The 23,248-nt window shown below is 45.1% G+C and overlaps 1 protein-coding gene across 1 annotated transcript; it reads left to right on the forward strand.

Moving 5' to 3' along the window:
* The first annotated feature begins 10,207 nt into the window (after positions 1 to 10,207).
* CX3CR1 (C-X3-C motif chemokine receptor 1) lies at positions 10,208 to 18,298 on the forward strand. The gene is made up of 2 exons (XM_075706033.1): positions 10,208 to 10,216; positions 17,220 to 18,298. The coding sequence occupies exon 2, from the start codon at positions 17,234 to 17,236 to the stop codon at positions 18,296 to 18,298; it is 1,065 nt and encodes a 354-aa protein (XP_075562148.1). The 5' UTR covers positions 10,208 to 10,216; positions 17,220 to 17,233.
* The last annotated feature ends 4,950 nt before the right edge of the window (positions 18,299 to 23,248 follow it).

Consider the following 23,248-nt stretch of genomic DNA (forward strand, 5'->3'; position numbering starts at 1 on the left):
CAGAGACCTTCTCTTCCCCTTGACTGCTCTGAATAGTGTTGAACAGGGCCCAGTAGGCATGGGCCAGGCCCCAGCGCATTGCAGTGATTTGTGTCTCTCTGGAGTTGCCAGGGTGACAGCATACATTTTCCAAATATTCTACTAATGTTTTGGGATTCTGCACTTGTTCAGGGTTGAAGTTCCAAAACACTGGGGGTGCCCACCGTCCTAAGCATTTGCCCATGCTATCCCACACACCCTGCCACTCATAACTATCCAGCCTTGGGGTAGATTTCTGGGTGATATTCTTAAATTGCTTATTAATCGTAGACAAAACAAAAAAAATTCCCAAGAAATACCAATAGAAGTATCTTAATTACCCAAGGATGTTCAAAATACTGAAAAGCTATTCTAATGAAGGATGAAACTTCATAGAAGAAGGCAGCAAAGGTGCCATTCTGTATTTCCTCCATAAAAAACCTCTCAGAAGAAGTAGCATAATTGCTAATTGTCTCCACAAGGTGGTACCCAAAGTACATTAATGGTTTCAGTACAAAACCCAGACTCAAGGTCAGTGTTTTAATAACAAATCTCCCAGGCAAAACATCACTAATCACTGCAGAGCACAGCAAACTGCAAAAACCAACACCAATCTTTAACACGTACAACAAAAAACAGAGTATGATGCAGATCAAATGAACTAAGATTGAGAACAGATGAGTCAATATTGTGACCCGCAACTACTAACAGATAAAAATTCCTTAATAAGCTCTGGTTAATCTGTTATTATCTCAAACCCTTCATAGCCCCACACTGGGCACCAAAAAGGACTGTCATGGTTTAGCTCTTGTCAGCAACCGAGCACCACACAGCCGCTCGCTCACCCTCCCCCTCCACCCGGTGGAATGAGGGAGAGAATTGGAAGGGCAAAAGGAAGAAAACTCGTGGGTTGAGATAAGAACAGTTTAATAATTGAAATATTATAATAATAATAGTAGTAATAAAAATTGTAATGAAAAGAGAACAACGAGAGAGAAAAACAAAACCCAGGAAAAAAACACAAGTGATGCAACCACTCACCAGGTTCCGACTGATGCCCAACCAGTTCCCAAGCAGCGATTGCTGCGTCCCGGCCAACTGCTCCCAGCTTATATACTGAGCATGACATCATAGGGTATGGAATATCCCTTTGGTCAGTTTGGATCAACTGTCTTGGCTGTGCCCCTTCCCAGTTGTGCAGCTGGCAGAGCATGGGAAGCTGAAAAGTCCTTGTAAGTAAGCACTACTTAGCAACAAACAAAACATCACTGTGTTATCAGCATTATTCTCATACTAAATCCGAAACACAGCACTATGCCAGCTACTAGGAAGAAAATTAACTCTATCCCAGCCAAAACGAGGACAGATGTGAAGGGATGAGGCTCCCTCTGCTGGGTTTTCTTTCAGAAGTGAGGCACAGAAATGATTTCTGAGAAGGGTTGTGTGTGTATGTGATCAGCTGGTGCCCACACCTGCACCAAAAGCTGCTGGGCGGGCTCTGGGCAGGCAGCAGCTCTGCTGCAGGAGAGCACGGGAGGAATGGGACACTGCTGCAGCAGGGATGCACCTCCAAAAGTGCCTCCACCCAGCTGACAGAAAAGACAAGAGGAGAGCTTTGGAGGAGAAATTAAGAGAAGGGGGGGGGGGGGGGGGGGGGGGGGAAGTGTCCAGCAGGGTTCAGTGCAGTCACAGCTATGGTGCGTGTCCTGCTGTTGAGCCGTGCAGGGCAGCTCTGCATCAGAGAGCTCCAGTGGGACCCAGGGGCTCCATCCCTGCTCACTGCCCAGCCTTAACGAGGATTTCTGAAGGATACAGCCTGAACAATACAGCTCCCAGCCTGAACAATACAGCTCCCGGCTTCCTGGCATACTACTGACAGTGTGGTGAAGGTCACAGCTGCCTGTGTTTTGCTCCTGTCCCTCCGCTTGAAACAAATGCAGAAGAACCTGGCAGGGCTTCAGGCTGGCAGAGCTCTTTCTTGGGACGTGAGTCATCTGGGTGCTGCCGCTGCTTTGCTTTGGGGAAGGAGCGCAAGCGCCTGTTGTAGCTGCACCCAGTAGCATGGTGCCATCACCACTCAGCCGCAGCTGGTGGCCCCAGGGGAAGAGAACAGACAGCTGCCTCCCGAGCTCAGCACCCCTTGGGAGCATTTCAAATGCACCGTTCAGGCTTGTAAGCTTTCCAGGGTTGAAGTCCACTCCTCAGAACAATCATTTGGATAAGCTTTTGTGGTGTCTTCAAAGCAAAAGCCAAACATGATGCAAACAGCCATGGTTTACAGCCAAAGTTAGTTGTAAGACCAAAACGTCCCAGCAGGTGCTCTGCATAGCAGAGAGAGTCAAAACAGGACCGTATCTGCTCTTTTATCATCAATGTACAGATTCTTTCAAGTTTGTCTGGACATAGAGTCTCAACAGACTATTCTCTACACTAGCCTTTTTTCTTCCTATCTACAAGGAATTAAATCCTCAAGGGACATTTCTGCTACAACTCCAAAACTGCATTTTGCCTCCGCTTACTTGGTCCAGCTCTGCCACGGTCTCAGTTGTAACTGCTTTCCACTTGAGCAAAGCAATAAGTCAAACAAAAAGAAACATGCAACTCCGGCAGGTCTCTGAAGTCCACGGAGGAAAACTCTCCTGTGCCTTGCAGCTCTACCTAGCCCTTCCCAGGAAAAGTCTCTGGTTACAAGGGATTCAATGTCTCTTTTTATCTTGGAGAAACAGAAATGCTTTTCCCCCCTCATGTATGGACAGGAATGAAAGTCTTTCCAGCAGCTTTCTCAGACTTTCTTATCCCTGAACTGTGTCCTGAATACCAGAGGGTGAACAGAGGTCAAAGATGGAGAGCGGAGATATTGCTTGATGTTGCAGTTGTCTTTCAGGTGGTGCTCATTTCATACCTATTCATCTTGCACTAGAAGCGCACACCATGACAATGACAACCCTCTTATCTAGGGTTATCACTAACAGCACAATACAACAGAAAGCCTTTTCTGTCTTCCGGGGAGATCTGCTGAGGATACCTGTGAGTCAGTCTGACTTGGTTTCTCATTATTTGAAGTCCTCCAGTTAAAACCTGTGTGGGTACTCCTTTTGGCAAACCTAATTTCTTCACGAGGGTAATAGCCTGCTCTGTATTCTGTTCTGGTTGAATTGTGGGCAGCGCTGGGGGGAAGGGGTTGACGAATGCCTTCAGGTAAACCCAGCTGCAAGGGAGTCTTTTCTACCCAGAGGCAAGTGGTGGCTGGGGACTGTCTCTCCTGCTGTTACATGGGCAGTCCTGACCCCTATTTGCAAGGTTTTTGACTGCAAAGAGCAGTGCCAGAGGTGATGTGCTGAGTACTGGTGACCCAGGAGCAGGTCACGTCCTCCTGGCACGAGGACGGCTGTGGCTGCCTGGGCTCTGGCAACCCACCTTTTACAGGTCAGCAGCAAACCAGCTTGGCATGTGCACATCCCTGGTGGGGAAGCTCCTACCAGATTATCCACACCTTTTTTTACAAGGCTTGTCTGCAGAAGGCAGTGGCTGGGGAGGACACAGCCCTTCGTTATCCCCATGAGGACGTGGGAGACAGGTTTAGATTTGGGTGTCCTCTGAACCATAGCACACCTTCTACAGGACCCACGGCCAGGGCAGCACTGCAGGCGTAACATCAGACTATCACTGGCATCGAGGAAGCCTTCATTCGCCTTTCTGAAACTTACAGTTCTCACACAATGAGAATGTTTCCTTAGTACCATATACCAGAAATCATCTTTCTGAAAGTTGAAAGTTCATAATTTCAGCAGCCATAGCTCCTGCTTTCAGTGTGTGGGAGAAACCGGCCAGCAGCCTTTTGACATTTTCGTGAAAAAAGTGCGGAGTTCTTTAAATCTATTTTTAAAGAAGGGGCAGGATGGGGCTGCTGGCACTTGTCAGAGAAAAAGGTGAGTTTTGAAAATCTGCTGCTTTGCCCTTTACTATTCCCTAACCTTTAAACTTTATTTTCAGCAGTGTATCTTTGCTGTTCCTGGCTAACACCTACACAGGTATTGGTTTCCTGATTATTTCCATGGGCTCCTGTCCTGGCCTACATGGCTAACCTCATTTGCATAATTTGGCTGATGTTGGAGGCCCACAGTTTGACCTTTGGTATATTGCTATGTAGCTGTTGGGGATGTAACCTTTGCTAGATAAAGCATAACATCATGAAAAAACATGTTACTGGCAGAAATACCAGAACTAAACATATACAAGAATATTTGCCTGGCAACTCGCTACACCAATCAACAAACAACAACTCAGTCAACCTGGAAGATGCTCTCCACCCCAAAAACCCCGTCCAGCTCAGCTTGTACGGAGGCAGCACAATTCTGTCTTTGGGAAGAAGGCATTTTAACCTCCCTCGGCATCTGAGGCAGGGACGGTACCTGGAGGTGTTTCCAGGACTGTATTCCTGCGTGTCCCGGAGGACCTTGGTATTGGTACAGCCCCCAGCCAGATGCAGTGTCTTGGATGCCCATAATAACACACCCCACTGCACAGCCTCCTGCCTGGTTTCACCCCAGATGAACTGCTTTGTGTACCCCGGCAGTGCCTGGAAATGTGCTACACAACATCCCTGTTGTGGGTGCACCCATGACACAACCCTGAGCATGATGCTTGGGTCAGGGGCCAAGAAGGCTCCTTGATGAATGAACATGCCAATACTTTAAACCCTCAGACTTGTCTGGTCCACTGGAAGCCCTGGGCTGCAGAGAGATGTTACACTCAAAATCTTGTTTATGGGCAAAGAGGAGGCACAATGTATGTATAGGTAAAGCCAAGAATTTATTGTTGATGTAATGGCAATCTCAAGGTTCCAATTATTATCAGTCTAGATCTGCTGGTCGCAGAAAAAGGAAGAATATTAATGCCGTTAAAATTGTTTTGCACACACATAGTTTCTAGCCCTTTTCCTGGCGGTGCACTTACCCTTCCCCTGCTCCTCTGGGTCCTAAGGCAGGTGGTTTCATCCAGGTGGTGGTGGTGGGATAGGATGTTAGAGCAAGCTGTCAGCATCTCCAGTCCTTCCCTGGGACAAATGTGATGTTCACGCTCATGTTTTTTTTCTGCCTTCCTCTAGGATCTGCTTGGGGTTGTTTTTATATGTTTTCTAACATGCTTCTATACCTTCTTCTGTCCTCACCAGTCTGCAACCTCATGTTACACCCAGTTTACTATGTGCAGTGCTCCTTATGTATGTTAGATATTATCTTTGTTCTGTCTGTTACCACTAAACCCAGTTTTGCCAGCTCTATCTAGGTCTACATTTTTGTAACTGACCATGAGTGAGTTGTGTATAGTTGTGGGGATCCCCAGTGCTAGCCTGTGCCCCATCTCTTACCATCCCGTACCTGTACTCCTGTGTGCTGCATCCCGCATTCCCAGTGCTCAAGGCTCCTGCTATCAGACCAGACCTGTATTTCTATACACTGTACCATTGTGTCTGAGTCAAAAATATCTCATTCTGCCTAGGATAGGGAGAACCAGGGGAGTGAGAGCTTTTACACACTGAGTATGAAGCTCCTCAGGCATTTCTCTCTCCTGTGCAAGTCCTGTCATCTGTAAGCCCTTCTGCCCCTCTGAGGGACCGCATCCTGCTTCACAATTTCACAAGGCGTCAGCAGGACTGGAGCAGAGCACGCTAATATTTTCTCAGCCTAGCCCCAAAGCTCAGCCCAGGAGGCTGCCCTACTAAAGTTCACATTTCATAGGGTAGACATCAGCACTAGAGAAGAGGAAATATACATTTGAACCCAAACAGGCTCAGCCTGAAGAAAACATGCAGCTGTGAATTAAGGTAAGAGACAATTATATTTGACCTACAATTTGACAGAGCAGGATGATAAAAAATGGTGTCTTATGAACTGAAGGAAACCCTTCACTGCTTAGTGCTTGGAATCTAAATGGTATTTAATTTGGGTAAAGATGATGTGGGTAATGTTTACAAATTGTGAAAGTAGAAAGGGGAACACCTTTATTAATTGAAGGGGACCAGGGCAGAGAAATTTCACTTGGTGACTAATTATTTGTGGCATCTTGTGGTAAGAGAAATATTCATCCTGGTTAGAAGTCCTCAAGGTTAAAGCAAAATGCTGACAGATGACTAGTGTGCAGCATTAGCTCAGAAGGACAGACTAAGAAGATACAGCCCTTCTACTTCATTAGAAGTTTTTTGTTAGATGTCTGCAGGGATTTCACAACTCACCAGCATTGCTTGCTTTTAGTTTTGGTCAGTGAACCAACATCCCAAACATCACTGACATTGAAAGACAGCCCAATATAGAAAATCTGGTAGACGATAGAAAGTGTCTGATGTGGACAGACCAGCAAGGAAATGGCAGAAATTAAAAAAAACTTGAAAACCCAGCTTTCTATATGACCGCATTACTTAATTTCTCTGTGACTCAGCTTTTCATAGGAAGGATGTTGCACAAAGATATCTGCTGGTTTAGGTGGGACATTTGGGTAATACAGTGGCAGCAGCCCGTTAAGCACTTGTGTGATATAAATGCAGATCCAGAAACAGCGGTTCCCAAAATCTGGTCTGCTGGGGCAAACCCTGCATGGAGGCAGCGCAGCCAGAGGCAGTAACTGGGTGACGGGATGAAAGACCGCAACTGCAGTGAATTACAAGGGTTTGGGCAGTGCAGAAAAAGTCCAAAAGGGAGAGGAAAAGGTGAAAGTTTGACAAAGGAGAACACATAGTAAATTGAGAGTAAATCACATAGTAAATGTGATCATCCCAGGAAGGGGCTGGCAGGTCCAGAACTTAAATCTCATCCAGACACAGTCAAGAAGGGGTAATGTGCGCTGCTCTCTAAAACAATGGAGAAGACGATTTAAGAGATCTCCCATTTCTAGAGAGCGTTCTCAGATTTCTCAAGGATGCTGAGGCAATGTGAGCTTAGCACATCACTACAAACAATCATCTGTTTTCCCTGTGCCTTCAACAGAAAATACAAAAGAAATTTGAATGCCGCTTAAGAAGGGAAGGCCTGGGAAAAAGAAATCTTGAGGAAGAGCAGGTAAGAGAAAACACAGGCAAAATACTCAGCTGTACATATAAAAAAAGATATGGAGTGTCACGAGCAGCTGTGCAAGCAGAAAGGGCAAATAGGGGAACTAACAGGCTGGAGCAAATACCTGTGAAACAAATTTTCCAAGAAAATCCTGATCCTGGCCATCACCAGCCATTCAGATGACAAACCCGAACACCCAGTGCTATGCGGGCAGCTCTTGGGAGAGCACCTGGTCCCTCCCCAGCTCTGCCACTGCCTCCCCGGCAGCTGAGAAAGTGCTCCCCAGCCTCTGTGAGGACAAAAATAAATACTGCTCTTCAACGTGATTCTCACACCTTTTACCTAATTTTCCATTCCCTGGCTGGTCCCTGGGGGCAGGACACTGCCTGGTAACTGTCTCAGGTTGCAGAGGCTCTGCAGAGGACCCTTGGATCTGGTTATAGGATTGAGACCACAAAAAACATGACCCTGAGAGTCATGGATGAAAATATCAGAATGATTTCAGTGATTTTTGAACCTTGATTTGCAGATCTAGGGGAGATGCAGGAGTCTGAATCATACTGTCAGGTCATATTTCCTAAATGCATAAGTCATTTCTGAAATGTATATTTAAGGCTCCGACTTCCTTAGGGCCAGATTTCTAAAGGCACTTTGACTGCCAGAGGTTCAGACCAATGCCTTGTAAGATTTTTTCAGAAGCCCCCCCAGTGCTTAGCTCCCATTCAGAATAATGATTTGAATCAATGATGGCAGCCCAGGAAAATGCCTTGATGTGACTATCTGCAACTTGACTTGCTCAAGAGCCTTGGTCATGCCCTGAAACCTGAGCCTATTCCCTGCTCCATTAAGGAGCAGGTGGGACCCCCAGCGTGCGGGCACCAAGTCTCCTGCATGGCCACTCTGTCAGCCTCAGAGGAGCTTTGTCCTCCCTGGAGTCAACAGAAGGAGCTGAAACCACTGAAGGCTTCAGCCTACAGCTTTTGCTATAAATACACCAGCAACTGCAGGGGTGAGCTGCCAGGGGCCTGGCAGGGTTTACCATCGCCCCAGGAAACCACACACCGCTGCAGTGCTGCTGTCCCTTCTGGACGGCTTGCAGCAAGTTTTCCTGTCAGGGCAACAAAACCAGCAAGTGGAGGGATGTCACTGGGGCCAGGATTCGCCCAGGGCATCGGGGTGCAGTCCCCTGTGCCCGCTTTGCTGCGATGGTAGCACAACCAGCCTGAGCGAGGCCACTGACACGGCCAGCTGGACCACGCACTGACAGTGCAACAGTAAGATCTTGCTCAAAATAATGCCTCTGTGGTTGCTCTGAAGCACAGGTTGTGCAGCCCTCACCACCGGCAGAGACAGTAGTAAGTCCATGTTTTTGTGTTTTCTTTATAAATCAGAGTGAACCTAATTTTGATGTGATGGGTTAAGCTGAAACTTGTGCCCTGGTTACTTGCTGCCCTGAAGTTATCTCCGGGTTAGCATGGAGCATCTTTGAGAAAGCAGTTTCCAATGCTATACAGCCTTAGGTGAATGTGAGAGAGATCCTGGGGATTTTGGACTCTATACTATCCCCTCCTGCCCTCCACAATCCAAGCCTGATCCTTTTAAATGTGTCTTTTTTATCCAAAATGATTGGTTTAAGTTTGTAGATTTACATGCTGCTCATCTCCAGCTAATGGTGTCTGCTTCGAATTTAGTTTGTGATGTTGGTGTAAAAACTGTAGAACTGGTTCAGGGAAAGGGCATTTTTTTCATCTCTTTGACCTAAATGTCCTTGTAAAGGGACCACAGGCCTCTGCAATATTCAGGCTTGTATTTATCTTAATCAGCAGTGGTTTGACTGGCTTCCATTTCTGGGTCCTTTATTTAGGACACCTTAAATGCCCTAATTTTCAGAAAGCCTCAGCATCATGCTTCTGCACCTTGAACTCCACCTTGAGTTGGAAAATCCAATAATGAAGCAGCTCAGATCACTACTTGCTTTTAAAAAACTTATCCTCAAAGTCCTGGGGGGACCCTCCACAAATTAAATCACCCAAATCAATAAGCAATTATTAAGCATGCCAAACTCTGCCAGGCCACAGAAATGGTCCAGCTTATCTGAGAATAAATCACAAAAGAAAGAAGAAACACCAAAGAAAGGAATTTCCTCACCTTAAAGTCATCAGGGAAGGACTCGGGGAGCAGGGAGCAAGGATGCACCTGGGATTACACCACACCCACTCAGAAGCGACGGAGGAATGATAAAAGAACTGGTTAGAAGTAGGGAAAATGAGCAGGGTTTAACAGAGACAGTATAGACTGATAACAATATCCCTGTCCCCAAACTGCGCTGCTCGCTTTCCACAGCCATCGTATAGCCTCCCCCCTAACCCAACCCCAGCAGCTGCTCTGTGCTCTTCACAGGACCCCTCTTCCTTCCAGGGGGTCCCGTCCTGGCATTTGGGCTAGCTAGTGCTGGTGACGTACCTGGGGAGAGGACAGTTTGGCTTTTTCAGTCAATTATTGCCAAAACAGAGTCATGGTTGTTAAGACGAGTGTGTCCCAATAGCCCATTCGCTCTGCTTCCCTGCCTATCAGGGGCTGTAGGGTTTTACCCAGTACCCCACTGCTGAGCATCTCCACTGTCTGGCCTAAACCCGTTTCCCAGGCTGATATCTTCTCTTGATGTGGAGACCCTCAGACATGCAAAAATATCCTTCTCCTACTTGAAGTCTGTTCCAGTCATTAGCCTTCCACCGTTAAAAATGTGTATCTGATTTCTAGCTTGCACGTTTCTGGTTTGAATTTCCATGCATCGGTTTATGGTATGGCTAATCCCACTACATTAGCAAGATTATTAACAGGAGCAAAAGTGAAATCAAGTGTTATCAAAGTATGCCTACAGCCCTACTATCAAGCTCTGCAATGTTAAAATCTTCCCTCTTTTGTTCCTTCCTGTTTAGTACCTCTTTAAACACCCAAGAGTTGCATCACCTTTTCTTACCACAACATCTGGCTGGGCACTCAGTTTCAGAGCCTGCCTGTTTTGGCAGTCAGGTTTCCTAGTGGATGTGGCCCCACTCTCGAGACATGGTCTGTGTTGTTTAACTCCCAGGCGTTCACTTTGGCTACATTAAGGCCAACATGAATCGTCTGAGAAGCCCCAGATTACTCAGGTCTGTCTGAATCACTATCCAATTCTCTAACTCTTTTATCACCTCCCCCTGCCAGCTCTGATTCCCAATCTGCTTTCAAGCTGTCCTGGTTTCGGCTGGGAGAGAGTTAATTTTCTTCCTAGTAGCAGGCATAGTGCTGTGGTTTGGATTTAGTATGAGAAGAATGTTGATAACACACTGATGTTTTTAGTTGTTGCTAAGTACTGCTTATGCTAGTCAAGGACTTTTCAGCTTCCCATGCTCTGCCAGGTGCACAAGAAACTGGGAGGGGGCACAGCCAGAATAGTTGATCCAAACTGACCAAAGGGCTATTCCATACCATATGATGTAATGTTCAGTATAGAAACTGGGGGGAGTTGGCCAGGGAGCAGCGATTGCTGCTCGGGAAGTGTCTGGGTATCGGTCAGCGGGTGGTGAGCAATTGCATTGTGCATCACTTGCTTTGTATATTATTATTATTATTATTATTATTATTATTATTATTATTATTATTATTGTCATTATTGTATTGTTATTATTATCATTACTATTTTACTTTATTTCAATTATTAAACTGTTCTTATCTCAACTCAGGAGTGTTTCTCACTCTTACTCCTCTGATTCTCTCCCTCATCCCATTGGGGTAGGGGGAGTGAGCGAGTGGCTGCGTGGTACTTAGTTGCTGGCTGGGGCTAAACCACGACACAAACCAACGATGAAAATACTGAAGAGGTTTTGGCTTTCAACTCGTCGTTCCCACAGACCTTTTACAAGCCATATTCCTAGTTCAGTGAGGCTTCCTCCACAGATGGCTGGCTTTTGAGATCTGACAGCTAACCAGCCCATATCCCATTGTAATGCTTTGTTGGGCTTGTGTTGCTTTGGACTGGAGAGATGTGTCAATCAAATAAACAGGCAGTGCAAGTCAAAGCTCCAACTCTCTCATGCCACACCCTTTACCAATGTTGCAATCTCATCAGATGTGCAAACTAAAGCTTCTCTTCTGTAAAGCCATGCAGACTGGCATTAGATGCACTCTCCCCCTTTACTGTTTAAATTTTATTTTGCCCAGGTTAAAGGTTAGGTTGCACTAGCTGTTTCACCTTGCTTTCTGCTTTCGAAGGTTGGCATTGTGTCAGCTGCTTCCACCACCTGTAGAGGTGGAACAGGGAGCATGTCTTCCCACTTCAGGACTGAATAAAAGACTGAGATTTAAGATTTAAAGTAACTTCATCTGCTGGGCTGGGCCTGCTTTTTACCCCTAACATGATCTAACATGACCTAACACAATGCCAAGCAACTCCAGAGACTGTCCCCTAAGAATGGAGCCACGCTGTTCTGAAAGATAAGCTAAGAGAATTACAGGAACTAGTTGGGTGTAGGGCCCCATCTCTAGGTAGCGTATTGCCCATATGTCTGTTTTGGTTTGGGTATCATCCAACCTGTGGTTAGAGGTGTCTGCAGCAGTCTGGTGATTGTGTGGTAGCTGCTTGGCGCCAGGCTAGTTAAGAGTTTCACCCAGAATGCTTTTAAGACTCGCATCTCTCCTGCTAGTTTCCACACAGTTCTGGTTAATTCCCTTAAATCTCTTTTTTTTGTGTGTTAGAGGTGCCACCAGCAGCCACGACATTTGATTTGGAGGTACCCGAGGACGTTCCTACGGTCTTGTCAAGAATCACCAGCCAGCAAGAAGCAGATGGGTGTAGTCGCAAATGCACTGAAGCAATGACATTTGTATTTGGGTAGGCTGGTGGCAGCTCAGATCTAAGGGTGAGAAAGGCATACACCCCTGTAAGGTTTCACAGGGGTTCCCACAAAGCCAAAAGCTTCCCTAGGCCAGCTGAATTGTCAGCATGCAGCTCCGTCCCGTTCAGCATGTGCTGAAAACATGCTTTGCTTGCATTAGAAAAGCATGTAAATCAGCCTCACGCAGAAATGCTGACTAAGGTGTGAAAATCTTTCTGAGGCTTAAATATTTTTACCAGTGTATTGTGCAAATCTGAAGTGTGACCTTCTGGCAGAGGTCTGGGTTTGGTTATTTTTTTTAACTTCTTTTCATTCGGTGATGGCAGAGGCATCATGGAGAGGCAAAGTGTTCATGGACCCCTCCTCTTGGCGGTAAAGCTTGTAACATGGCACTTGGCTGAAGCACCAGGGGTGATAACTGGAAAGATCAGATGCATAAAGAGGATTTGGCTCTTGTGTCACCCAGCCTGATGCTAGTGCTGTTTGAAGGTTGAAATGCAACTTCCGTTGCTTAGAGGAGTTTGTGGATCTCTCATAATTTCACTTCCCTATGTATTACATATAGCGCACATGGCTGTTGGGAATAGCTGGGTTGAGAAACAGGGGGTTTGGTTCTGCAGACTATTTTCTTTGAGATAGCTGTAAATGTGATTAAAAGCAGAAGTGTTTGTGGAGAATAGTGTCTAAAACTGCTGGGGAAATCTGGAGAGAGAGCAAAGCGGTTGAACAGTTCCATAAGAAGCAGAAATGAATCTACGATTTCCTGTACTCAGCAAGGGAAAATGTCTGGTGGAGGGATGTTTCAGTCCTGCAGTCCTTCTTCAGTGTCCTCTACACTCCTCAGTTCACTTCACGCCTTAGGTGAACATTTATTGTAAGCACAAGAGAGAAAACTGGGTTCAAGCTGACAGTGAGAAGAATATAGCATGCACTGCGGTGGGCTTTGCAAGGCTGATGGAGAATACCTGGCACGCAAAGATGGAGGATGGGCAGAGCTAAGTTTCCTCGCTTTAAGGTGCAATAAAATTTCATCACATTATGCCTATCTGTCATGGACTGGGTTTTGGGAGCCCTTTGGAGTTTGCAGCCCACCTGTTGAGTAACATCAGCTTAAACCGAGCAAAGTGGTATCAGAGGAGCTAAATATTCAAAAAGAACTGACGGCATTGCATATGCAAGATGAGCGGCGGTGGGACGATACGAGTGTGTGGCTGGTGATATACAAAATCCAGGAGCTAGAGGGTGAACAAGCCACAGACTGTGCCAGCAATTTTGGATGCCAATGTCATTTTGGGAAGTGCAGTTCTCACTTCCCCCTGGGTGTGCTATGCAGCATCTTGCCCCTTCTGTTGGTGTAGGTACCTCAGGCTTTGCAACCACCCATCCAGGGGCAAAGAAAATAATTTGCTACTGTAGAAATAAAGGATCCCCATCAGAGGAGATTACCTGACTGAAAAGGTACTTCAGGAAAAATCCCAGCCCAAGTAATGTTCCTCTTTATTTCAAGAAGGCTAGGAGTTCATCCTGCACCTCCATGTAAATGTTCTCCTGTGAAGAAGGTGGCCATTCGCACGCCCAGCTTTCTCTCCAGGCAATGCCAGTGGGCGCAGCCTGTGCAGAAGTCGGCCAGACTTGAGAGCTACCCCGTGGTGGGAGCTGCATTTCCTCACATATGTGAAATCCTCCCTGTGCCCAACAGAGCGCAGCGTCTTGTACTGACACATATGGAAACCCTCCAGAGGAACAAGCTGCCTTTCTAGACATGAATTAAGGGAGCGAGCATGGGAAAGACCAGCACAGCTAGAGGCTCTCAGAGAGGAGAGTAAACCGATGTGCACTCCTTCTTTCCAGATCAGGGATTTCACACAGCACACACAGTCTAGGCAAGCACCACCGAGCAGCCCTCTCTGGATGCCTGCGCAGTGAGCAAAGATGCTAATGGCATACAAGCAGGCATCAATCAATTTTTTCCTCCATGCATGATGGGACTTAGGTTGGATATTAGGAAAAATTTCTTCATGGAAAGGTTTGTCAAGCATTGGAACAGGCTGCCCAGAGAGGTGGTGGAGTCACCATCCCTGGAAGTGTTCAAAAAATGGGTAGACGTGGCACTTAGGGACATGGTTTAGTCTAGTCTACCCTTGATTGGTTTAGTGTGGACTTGGTAATGTAGGTTAATGGTTGGACTGGATGATCTTAAAGGTCTTTTCCAACCTAAACGATTCTATGATTCTATGATTCTGCTTGTCACACCAGGAAGCACGTCTGAAACAGGAGTTTACACAGCAGAGAAGAAGCTGGGGCACTTTGCAGAGACATTGTGGCCTCTTGTCCAGCTTTGTCGCAGAGTCACAAAGTTAGGACAGGACTTCTGTGGGTCTCTTGTCCGAACCCATGCTCAGAGCAGGGCTGGCTGAGTTTCAAGTATCTCCAGGGATGGAGATCCCACAACCTCGCTGAAGCCCTGTCCTGGTGTTTGACCACCCTCGTGGTGAATTTTTTTTCCATATAGTAAGTAACAATTTCCCATGGCCATTGCCTCTTACTCCTCTGAGGAAAGTTGTCTGCTTCACCTTTACACCTTATCATTAGATCCCCGTTGAGATGTCTCTTGTTGAGGCTGATCAAACCTAGTTCTCAGTGTCTTCTCATACACCACGTGCTCCAGCCCAAATCATTTTGGCAGCCCTCAGCTACCGCACGCTGGTGCATTGGTGAAGAACCAGTTGTGGTCAGCCCACAGAGTAAGAGGGAGGCTCTGGTGCTGTGCAGATAGGTGCAGTAACAGCTCAGTGGCAAAGAGCTGGGTAGGCTGGTGTAGCGACTCATATTTGGCACAAGAGACTTGGTGTACCCCGACACTTCTTTTCATTTTAAAAGCGCGTGATGCATACATTTAGTCTCAGAAGAGGAGAAAGAAAATAGCAGGATGGGAAGGCAGAAAACGATGGGCTATTGGGATTATGTACGATGTCGCCTGCTCATTTCTGTATCCCTCAATAGGGTAGATAAAGTAATGATTGGACATGCACAAGAAGAGACGAGGAATCTGTCACATATCTCTGCAGGCAACTCTATTAGTTATCTCACCTGTAGAAAATCAGTATCTTGTTTGCAATTGCTGTCAGCTTCTGCCCCATCACCTAGGCATTTCCTATTCGTCCCCTTTAATTCTGCTGGTGTCAGATACCACATGTCCAGAAGCTGGAGAATTAAACTGGGCTGCAAGCAAGGGGCTGGACAGACTCTGCAGGCAGACTCAGCTCCCAGTTCAAGCGGAAAGGCACTGCAAGTGCTGCTCAGCCTGTGGGTGTGCCTGCCTGCTGCAAACAGCCTTCCCCGCACCATGCCCATGACCTGAAACTACCAGTGCTGAGACAGCCCATCATCTAGCCCACTTTTACTGTGCAAAACCACTAAGGTGTTTTTCAAATGACTGTGGGCACTTCTCATTTAAATGTTTTGGGGACAACTAGCCTTTGAACTTTCCAAATAAGAAGATATTTTAAAATGCAGAGCCTGCGTATCCAACTAGCACAAAAACAACTCTTTGAGAAATGACTACAAAATAAGAGGCCAGAACTTGATGGCCCACACCACAAACAGCACTCTGGCAATGAGGCATTAGGAGAAAATGTCACTATGGTCACAGTAGCCACCCGTGGGGGAGTTTGTTGTAGTTACCACTATGTCATATGAAATTTCTTGGGCAAGGAGTGTCTCACACCTCAGGACATCTTTATTCCATGCTTAGTCTTGCAAGGCTTATTTTAAACAGAGGCTATAAAAACTACTGCTATCAGTGAAATGTGGACATGCAGGCTGGTATTCCAAGGACTTTGCTCCAAGCGTCAGGAGTGGGAGTAGTTATACACCATTGGCATCTACCACTGAGTAATGTGCCCATGCTCTCCTTATAGTCAGAAAGAGTTTCATCAACGCAGTCATCAGAGTCTGGAAAGCAGTCTGTCTTGTCTTAAAGCAGATTTGGGCTGACCTGCATTGGATCAGATGCACTACTCTTCATTGGCTGTATTGACTACCTCTCCCAGTAACAGGAGATATAAACATCTACATTAGAGACAGCTTACAGTCACCGAACTGAGTCCCTTCTTTAGAGTCAACGGGGGTTCCTGTAAGAAGATTGAGACACTGTGACTAAGGGGTAGTTATTAGTTGCAGTTTTGTTATCACTGACCTTTCCTTTCAGTCTCAGCTTTAACAGGCTGGGTTGGCTGTGTTGTCATCTCCCTGGGCTTTTGTACAGTGTATCACACGCAATTTCCTTCATTTCCTACAGTGAGAGCAAGTAACAGATACTTACAAGCTCTTTACCCCAACCAGGGAGCAGACCCAATGCAGTAACTTCTGCACCCTTCTAGGATTTTTGGTTCCCTGCAAACAGAAATCTTTGCAGAGACTTGAACACCACATCCCAAGGGAATGCAGAGGAACTGACTGGCAGCCTGAGTTATTGGATGTGCAGACCAGTGAGCCCAGAGGTCACACACTTGCACCCCATACTCTCTTTGCATGCAGCCTCCAAGTTAATAAGCCCTGGCTCCAACCTGACTACCTTGCAGCCAAGGCAGAAGCAGTCACAAGACACTTTGGTGCTTGAGGAAAAGGATCAATATAGTTTCTCTTCTTTTGATCATAGGATGATTTTAAAAAAAAACCCAAACTCATCAAAGATATGCTTGCTCCCACGGGGTGTCCCAGTGCAAACTTTGCTCCTGCCATGTCAGCAAGCATCGGCTCAGACCTGGCCAAACTGGGCGTCTTGCCACACTTCCACCCTGGGGTTAACATGTGGGGCGAGACTCGGCTCTTGGTGGTGTTGACAGGCATCGCACACTGATCAACATCTACATGGGTGGTATCATTTCCTGCTACGCACTGCCTGACTGACTGTGAGAGCACCTGCATTTCTCATGCTGCGATGCACCGCCTGCAGAGCTCAGTTAGTCAGATGTCAGTTTGCTGCTGCTTCTGCTGCTCTTCTGATAAGCAGAGGCTTATTTGACAACTCTTGAAATTCTCATTTATTTTTTCTTATCCTAAAGAGCTAATTTTCAGTGAAGCATATGGAACAGCAGAGTCTGGGCTTTTGTTAGTAACTACCATCACCTCCGCAGTAATACAACTCTCACTAACCCAAATAGTGACAAAATCCCAAAGCGTGGGTGTTGGTGAGGTCTCTCAGTATTTTACCATAGCAGATACTGGATCTCTTTTGCTAACATTACTCTCTTTTCCCTTTCCATGTTGCCTGTAGCCAGAAAATTCAGCATGACGGAAGCATTCACAGAAACAACAGCTGAATACTCTTACGACGAACATGCTTTTTCCTGCAATAAGACTGACATCCAAGAATTTGGGAAAATATTTCTGCCAATATTTTACATGGCAGTGTTTGCTCTTGGCCTCACAGGGAATCTAATGGTGTTTTTTGCCATTGTGAAAGAAGGCCATAAAAAAAGCATCACTGACATCTATCTCCTGAACTTGGCTATCTCGGACCTTCTCTTCGTGATCTCCCTCCCCTTCTGGGCCTCCAACACAGTGCACGGATGGACCCTTGGGACTATTCCATGCACAGCTGTTTCCTCGCTGTATTACATAGGTTTCTTTGCGGGCATGTTCTTTATCACTGTTATCAGTATTGACAGATACTTGGCCATTGTCCGGGCAACATATTCTCTGAAATACAGAACAATGAAACATGGCTTTCTTATAGCCTGCGGAGTATGGGCAATAGCAGTTTTAGTTTCAGTGCCACATTTTGTGTTCTCCCAGCTGGTAGAAAATGACTGCATTTCTGTCTTCCCCCAGGAGCTGGAGAACATCTGGCTGGTGTTCTGCAATATGGAGCTGAACATCATTGGCTTTTTCATCCCAGTCTGTATCATATGCTATTGCTACTGTGGGATCATCAAAACCCTGCTGTCCTGCAAAAATCAGAAAAAAACACGAGCCATAAAACTGATCTTGGTTGTGGTGGTCGTGTTTTTTCTGTTTTGGTCCCCCTACAATGTACTGATTTTTCTAGAGACTTTAAAGCACTATGAGTTATTCACAAGTTGCAACCAAATAAAATCATTGGACTATGCAATGCACCTGACCGAAACCATTGCATTCAGTCACTGTTGTCTCAATCCTCTAATCTATGCCTTTGCTGGGGAAAAATTCAGGAAATATCTTTATCATGTCTGCTTAAAGTACTGTCCATTCCTGTGTTTCTGTGGCCCCTGCAGTCGCTACCAGGTCACCTATTCTGCTAGCTATGCAGAAAGCATCACGAACAGCAACAGAACCCTGAACACCAGTGACCAGGAAGGCTCTGTCTTTGTCTAAAAGGCTCTGTGAAGGAGAAATATATGTAAATATGTCTTATTGCCACTGTGGAGAGACTGCCATTATCCATATGAAGAGACTTAAGGGCTGCACTGAATTACTGACATGCCTTTTGTTAAGCATTAAATATTCTAAAACAGTAAAGATTTCAAAAACAAAAGCAGCATGATATGTCAAGGCTGAACATGGAATTAAATCAAGAGAGAGGAAGAGGGAAAGTAGAAGCAAAAGCAAATAAAATTTTGGAGTTACTGATTGCAACAAATGATTTACGTGTGCTTTCATAAGTAATAAAACCCTACTATTAAAAAAAAAAAAGAGTTATTTCTGAATATGCGTTTAGTGCCAACAATGCACTCAGTGTTTATAGCATGCAATAATCAGAGCAAGGACTGTCCTTAAGGATTTGGGACCTGACCTGGAGCTGATCCAAGCCAGTAGGCACATCTCCTGATTTCCACGGGCTGTGGCCTGAGCCAAAGGCCAGGGTTTGGTGGAGCCCTTCGCTCAGCACATCTCCGAGTGCTCTGCTGAGCAAGGGGTTGCCAGCTTGATCAATGGACATCAGCGCACACTGGGACAACAGGAACTGGAGTTACGGGTTTTGGTATCATTGAGCTTGGTCCAAATATGGCACAATCAAGCTGTGAATTGCTTGCAGAGCATGGTAAGTACATGCTTCACACCCATGCTCTGCTTGCCACAAGTTACAAATACTAACTGTGTCTATACCATCATAGACAATGGGTTTTGGGTCAAAATAACCACTTGCCCATGCTGCTTACCACAACCTTCCTCAACCTTTGTGGCCTCACCTCACCACAGCTGATTTCCCCAGGGAAACCTGCAGGTGTACCCAGATTTAATGACTCCTGGAGGTCACATTTACCATGTGTGCTCTAAAGCCTCCAAATATCCTTTTTTTACTTTTGCAATGACAATGCATTGGGGGTGGAAAATGTCAATCAGACAAGACAAGTAAGAGGCCTTCCCCAGGGGCCTCCGCGGGAAGCTCCTGCCATCATCTGCTGCAAAAGCAAAGGAGATTTTGTTGGCACTGTGAACTGGAGTTAGGTGAATGGAAAAAGGACTGTTGCCATCTATGAAGCTGAGATCACCTTACAAGGAAAAATCAAGGACCAGTTGTACAAAATGAGGCCATGCCAGTGGGACCCTATTTCTATACATTGATGGAACTGGCAATATGTCAAATCTGGAGAAACGCTCTCACTTTCCAACTAACACAAAAGAGTTTTTCTAGAGTGTCAGTGGGAGGAGGAGTCGCTTTCTTTCTGGACCTTAGTACCACCTCGTTTCTAAGAAAGCTTGGAGGAGAGCCTCTCCATTGAGCAATTTTCTATATGTAATAATTCCATAAATATTAAATATTCTGGTTTTTGCTACTGAACATTCAGCACACTCTACAGTATAATAGCCCCTTTTCATAAAATGCCTTGTATTAGGTGCAAATATATTCTATATGCTGAACTTCCAAAATTTCAGCTATAAGAAGACTTTCAGACTCCAGACATTGTCTAAGATTAAGTGTAGCATGAGTGTCACTTGAAATTAGATTACTTTTCAAAATTCAGTCTGCCTAAGCAAGTGAGATAAGACAAATCCCTCTGTCCCCACCCCCAAGCAAGTGGTATTTTTACGAAATGGTATTTTTACAATGTTTTTTTAAAGAAATGCTAAGATGTGCAGAAATAAAGAGGAAGGTACTCTGAGACTAAACAAGAAGTCATCTGCATGAAATCAGCCTGAAGAGAGTGGATTGCCAGGCTGAGCAATGCAATCGCACTTGGTTTATTTAACTTTCCTTTTATTTTTCAGACAATGGTGAGTTACTGAGTGGGAAGAGTAAAAGGCACCTTTAAATACGATCCATCTGCTGTCTCCAGAATGAAAGGTGCAAGCCCAGAGCTTTCTGCCAGCTCTCTAGGAAAGGAGAGCATTTTCCTGCCTAGCCCCAGTGGTTTCTCAGGAATCCTAACCCATCACCAGCACAGTGCATCACAGCACACACGCCTCCCAGATTCATCTCCCTTTGGCAGTGCAGACTCGCTACTGTGAGTCAAACTGCCTTGACAGGCTTGGGTCCTCTGCAAGCTGCAATGTGTGAAACTGTATCTGCAAAAATCCTTCACTTCCAAGTCAAGGCCCCCTCCTGACAACCTGCATTTCTTCTGTTTTCTTTGCCACACTGTGCAATGGAAGACTTCCAAGGATTGTCAGCACAACATCATTAATTTTTACACCACGTATTTGCAAGTTATTATATAGAATTTGATATTTATGTGCAAGATCTTACTGCTCAATATGTGAACATTTGTATGAGATTAAAAGCTTCAGGGGCGTTTCTAGGCATTGGGCTCTGCAACAGATAGCTAGTTTATGCAGATGCCTCCTCATAGCAGAAGTGGTAAATCTTTGCAAACCCGCTGAAAACCAAAACCAACGTTTTTGTTTTGTTTGCATTAGCAGGAAGAGTTTTGTTGTAATTGTCCCCTAAAAAACTTCAGCCTCCATGAAACATACCAGTGCTTTGAGGGCAACCAGTAACAAACTTTACGAGGACTGGGTTCAGCTGCAGCTGAGACAGGCGTTGTTTCTCATCGCTGTACTGCACCATACCAGCATGCATAGGGAGCAGCAGCCCCGCAGCTCCTGCCCACACCATGCCTCTGTTGTTATTTGTCCAATTTGGACAACTAATGTTGTGTAGTTTCCTGGGTTTCTGCTAATTTTATACATTACACTCCTTGAGGTATTCTTTGCACCATTCGAGCCTGACTGAAAGCCCATTGATGTTTCTTTAAGTCCCTCCACCGGACTTTCAGTTAATTGTAGCCTTTATTTAAAGATAGTACTTCTCTTTCAAAACCTCTGCGGCAGGAAACTGGTGCTTTCTAACTGCCCAGCTAGTTTACAACATACGCTTTTCTATGTACAGCACTAATGCTGCATATATCCTTAGACTGGATCACCACATCCCTGAGGACCAGCAACATCTAGTCCCTACCCATTACACATGAGAAAGTAAACCAGTCTCTTGGTATGGGATAAAACCTTTTCATCTGCCATAAATTAAGGACAGACTTGCTTACTTAGCAAATGACAATTTACACAGGAAATGCACACACACACACACACACACACTTGTTATATCTATCCATTGAATAGTATTTGGTTGTGCAGAAAGGAAGTCAGGAAATCTCTGGGTTTGGTGGGGAGATTGGGCTTTGGGGTTTTGAGGGGTGGTGAGCTATCTTTGCATCTTATTTTTTCATCATGATCAACTTTTTTCCTGTTTGAGAATCACACTGATACTTAACATAAATCTTTTCCCAGCTGTGTTACAGTTTGAGGAACTAATAAAACCTCAATCCAAATTTTCTCAGCAGGTTCACAACTATACTTCATGTTCTACTTACAAATATAATTAACAAGACACATATTTAGCCAAACTACTTGCAGTCAGATACATGGACATCAGTATCTTTTTTAGGTGCCACTGAGAGTCCCTCTCATTCAAATATCAGTCCCAAAATCATAGGATTTATGTTTCTTCATTTTTAAGCCGGGCATGGCCGCTTTGAATTGTTTTCATTGACCTTTTGGGGTTTTCAACTTGTACAAAAAACTTAGAAATGCAGCCAGTCAGAGCATTACACTGACTTAGGAAATTGCTCAGTAGTGAAAGCTGTCATTTTCAACACTGGCATCAAAAGGAGCGGCTACCCACATATTTCCTTTAGATTTAGAATTTGCTGGGAGTGGATCTGAAGTCCTGGTCCAGGGTAGTCTGAAGTTTTAAGCCTATGCTTCAGAGAGAAACTATTTATAAATGCACTGGTTATGGGTTAAGTTCTGTCATTTCCATTTCATCTCTATCACCTCTGCGAGGTCCCTCACTACGATCTTGTAGGGAATACGAAACTGTTGTCCTAGCAGGACACTCTGTTGCCAATGAGGGGACAAGTCCAATCCATGCAAGTCCCAAGTCCTGCTATCACTAAACAACAAAGCAGAGTTTTCCAAAGCAAATCTCAGTTACCAGCTTTATTCTTCCAAATTTGAATTCTAGGAGTTGCATCATGTCTACCCACCATTGCTTTTGCAGCTCCTAGCTGGTAACATTTTTTCTCTGTAGTTATTGCCCAAGCATGTTGTGGTGCTTTGCCAAAGTCCACTTACATACCACTTCCAAAATAGCCACATTTTAGTAATGAATGAACTATTTTCTGTATTAAGTACTTACCCAGTCCTGCTCAAAGACTTACTGTTTGCTCTTCAGTTTCGTAACTCTGTAAGATATCCAAAACTCTAATGAAAACCTGTGACTTCCAGAGTTTTTTATTTTGCAATTCAAATCTGGTAATTGAATCTAAAATTGAGAACAATTTATAATGATTAAAGGATGGCTTCTGACATTTGTCACATATATACGGCTTCTGTTGAAGCTGGTAATAATTCCGCTGCCATTATTAGTAAGAACTTCCTAATTTACTTGGTAACTACTGCAAGAGCTTGGTTTTCAACATATACACCCCCAAATCTCAAGACCTGGGTTTTGCAGTGCCAATGTTAACACATTGTTTTCAATGTGGGAAAAAATATCCTCCAACTTCTCCTGTATAATTTTGTTTGTTACAGTAATATTCAATACACAAATATCAATAGTTCATGTATTGTATTTGTCATTCCTCTCCCTAAAGAAATACTGTAAAATAGCTCCCACTGGACATGGGGAAAATGGTTTGCTTGTGAAGACCTCCAGCTGTGATCCTTCCATCAGCAGGAAGCAGAACATCAACTTTATATCACTGAAGGCAGAAGTTAGTGAATGGGATAGAGAATGCAAGCAAGGACTCTGGCACAGCTTTTTCACTATACAGGAGATATTATCCACTTGCCAACTGCAGCTGTAACTGGAACAGTCTGTTT

Source organism: Pelecanus crispus, chromosome 2, assembly GCF_030463565.1.
Source record: "Pelecanus crispus isolate bPelCri1 chromosome 2, bPelCri1.pri, whole genome shotgun sequence".
NCBI lineage: Eukaryota > Metazoa > Chordata > Aves > Pelecaniformes > Pelecanidae > Pelecanus > Pelecanus crispus.

Coding starts and splice junctions, on each gene's coding strand:
- CX3CR1 (XM_075706033.1), top strand. CDS start 17,234: ATGACGGAAGCATTCACAGAAACAACAGCTGAATACTCTTACGACGAA.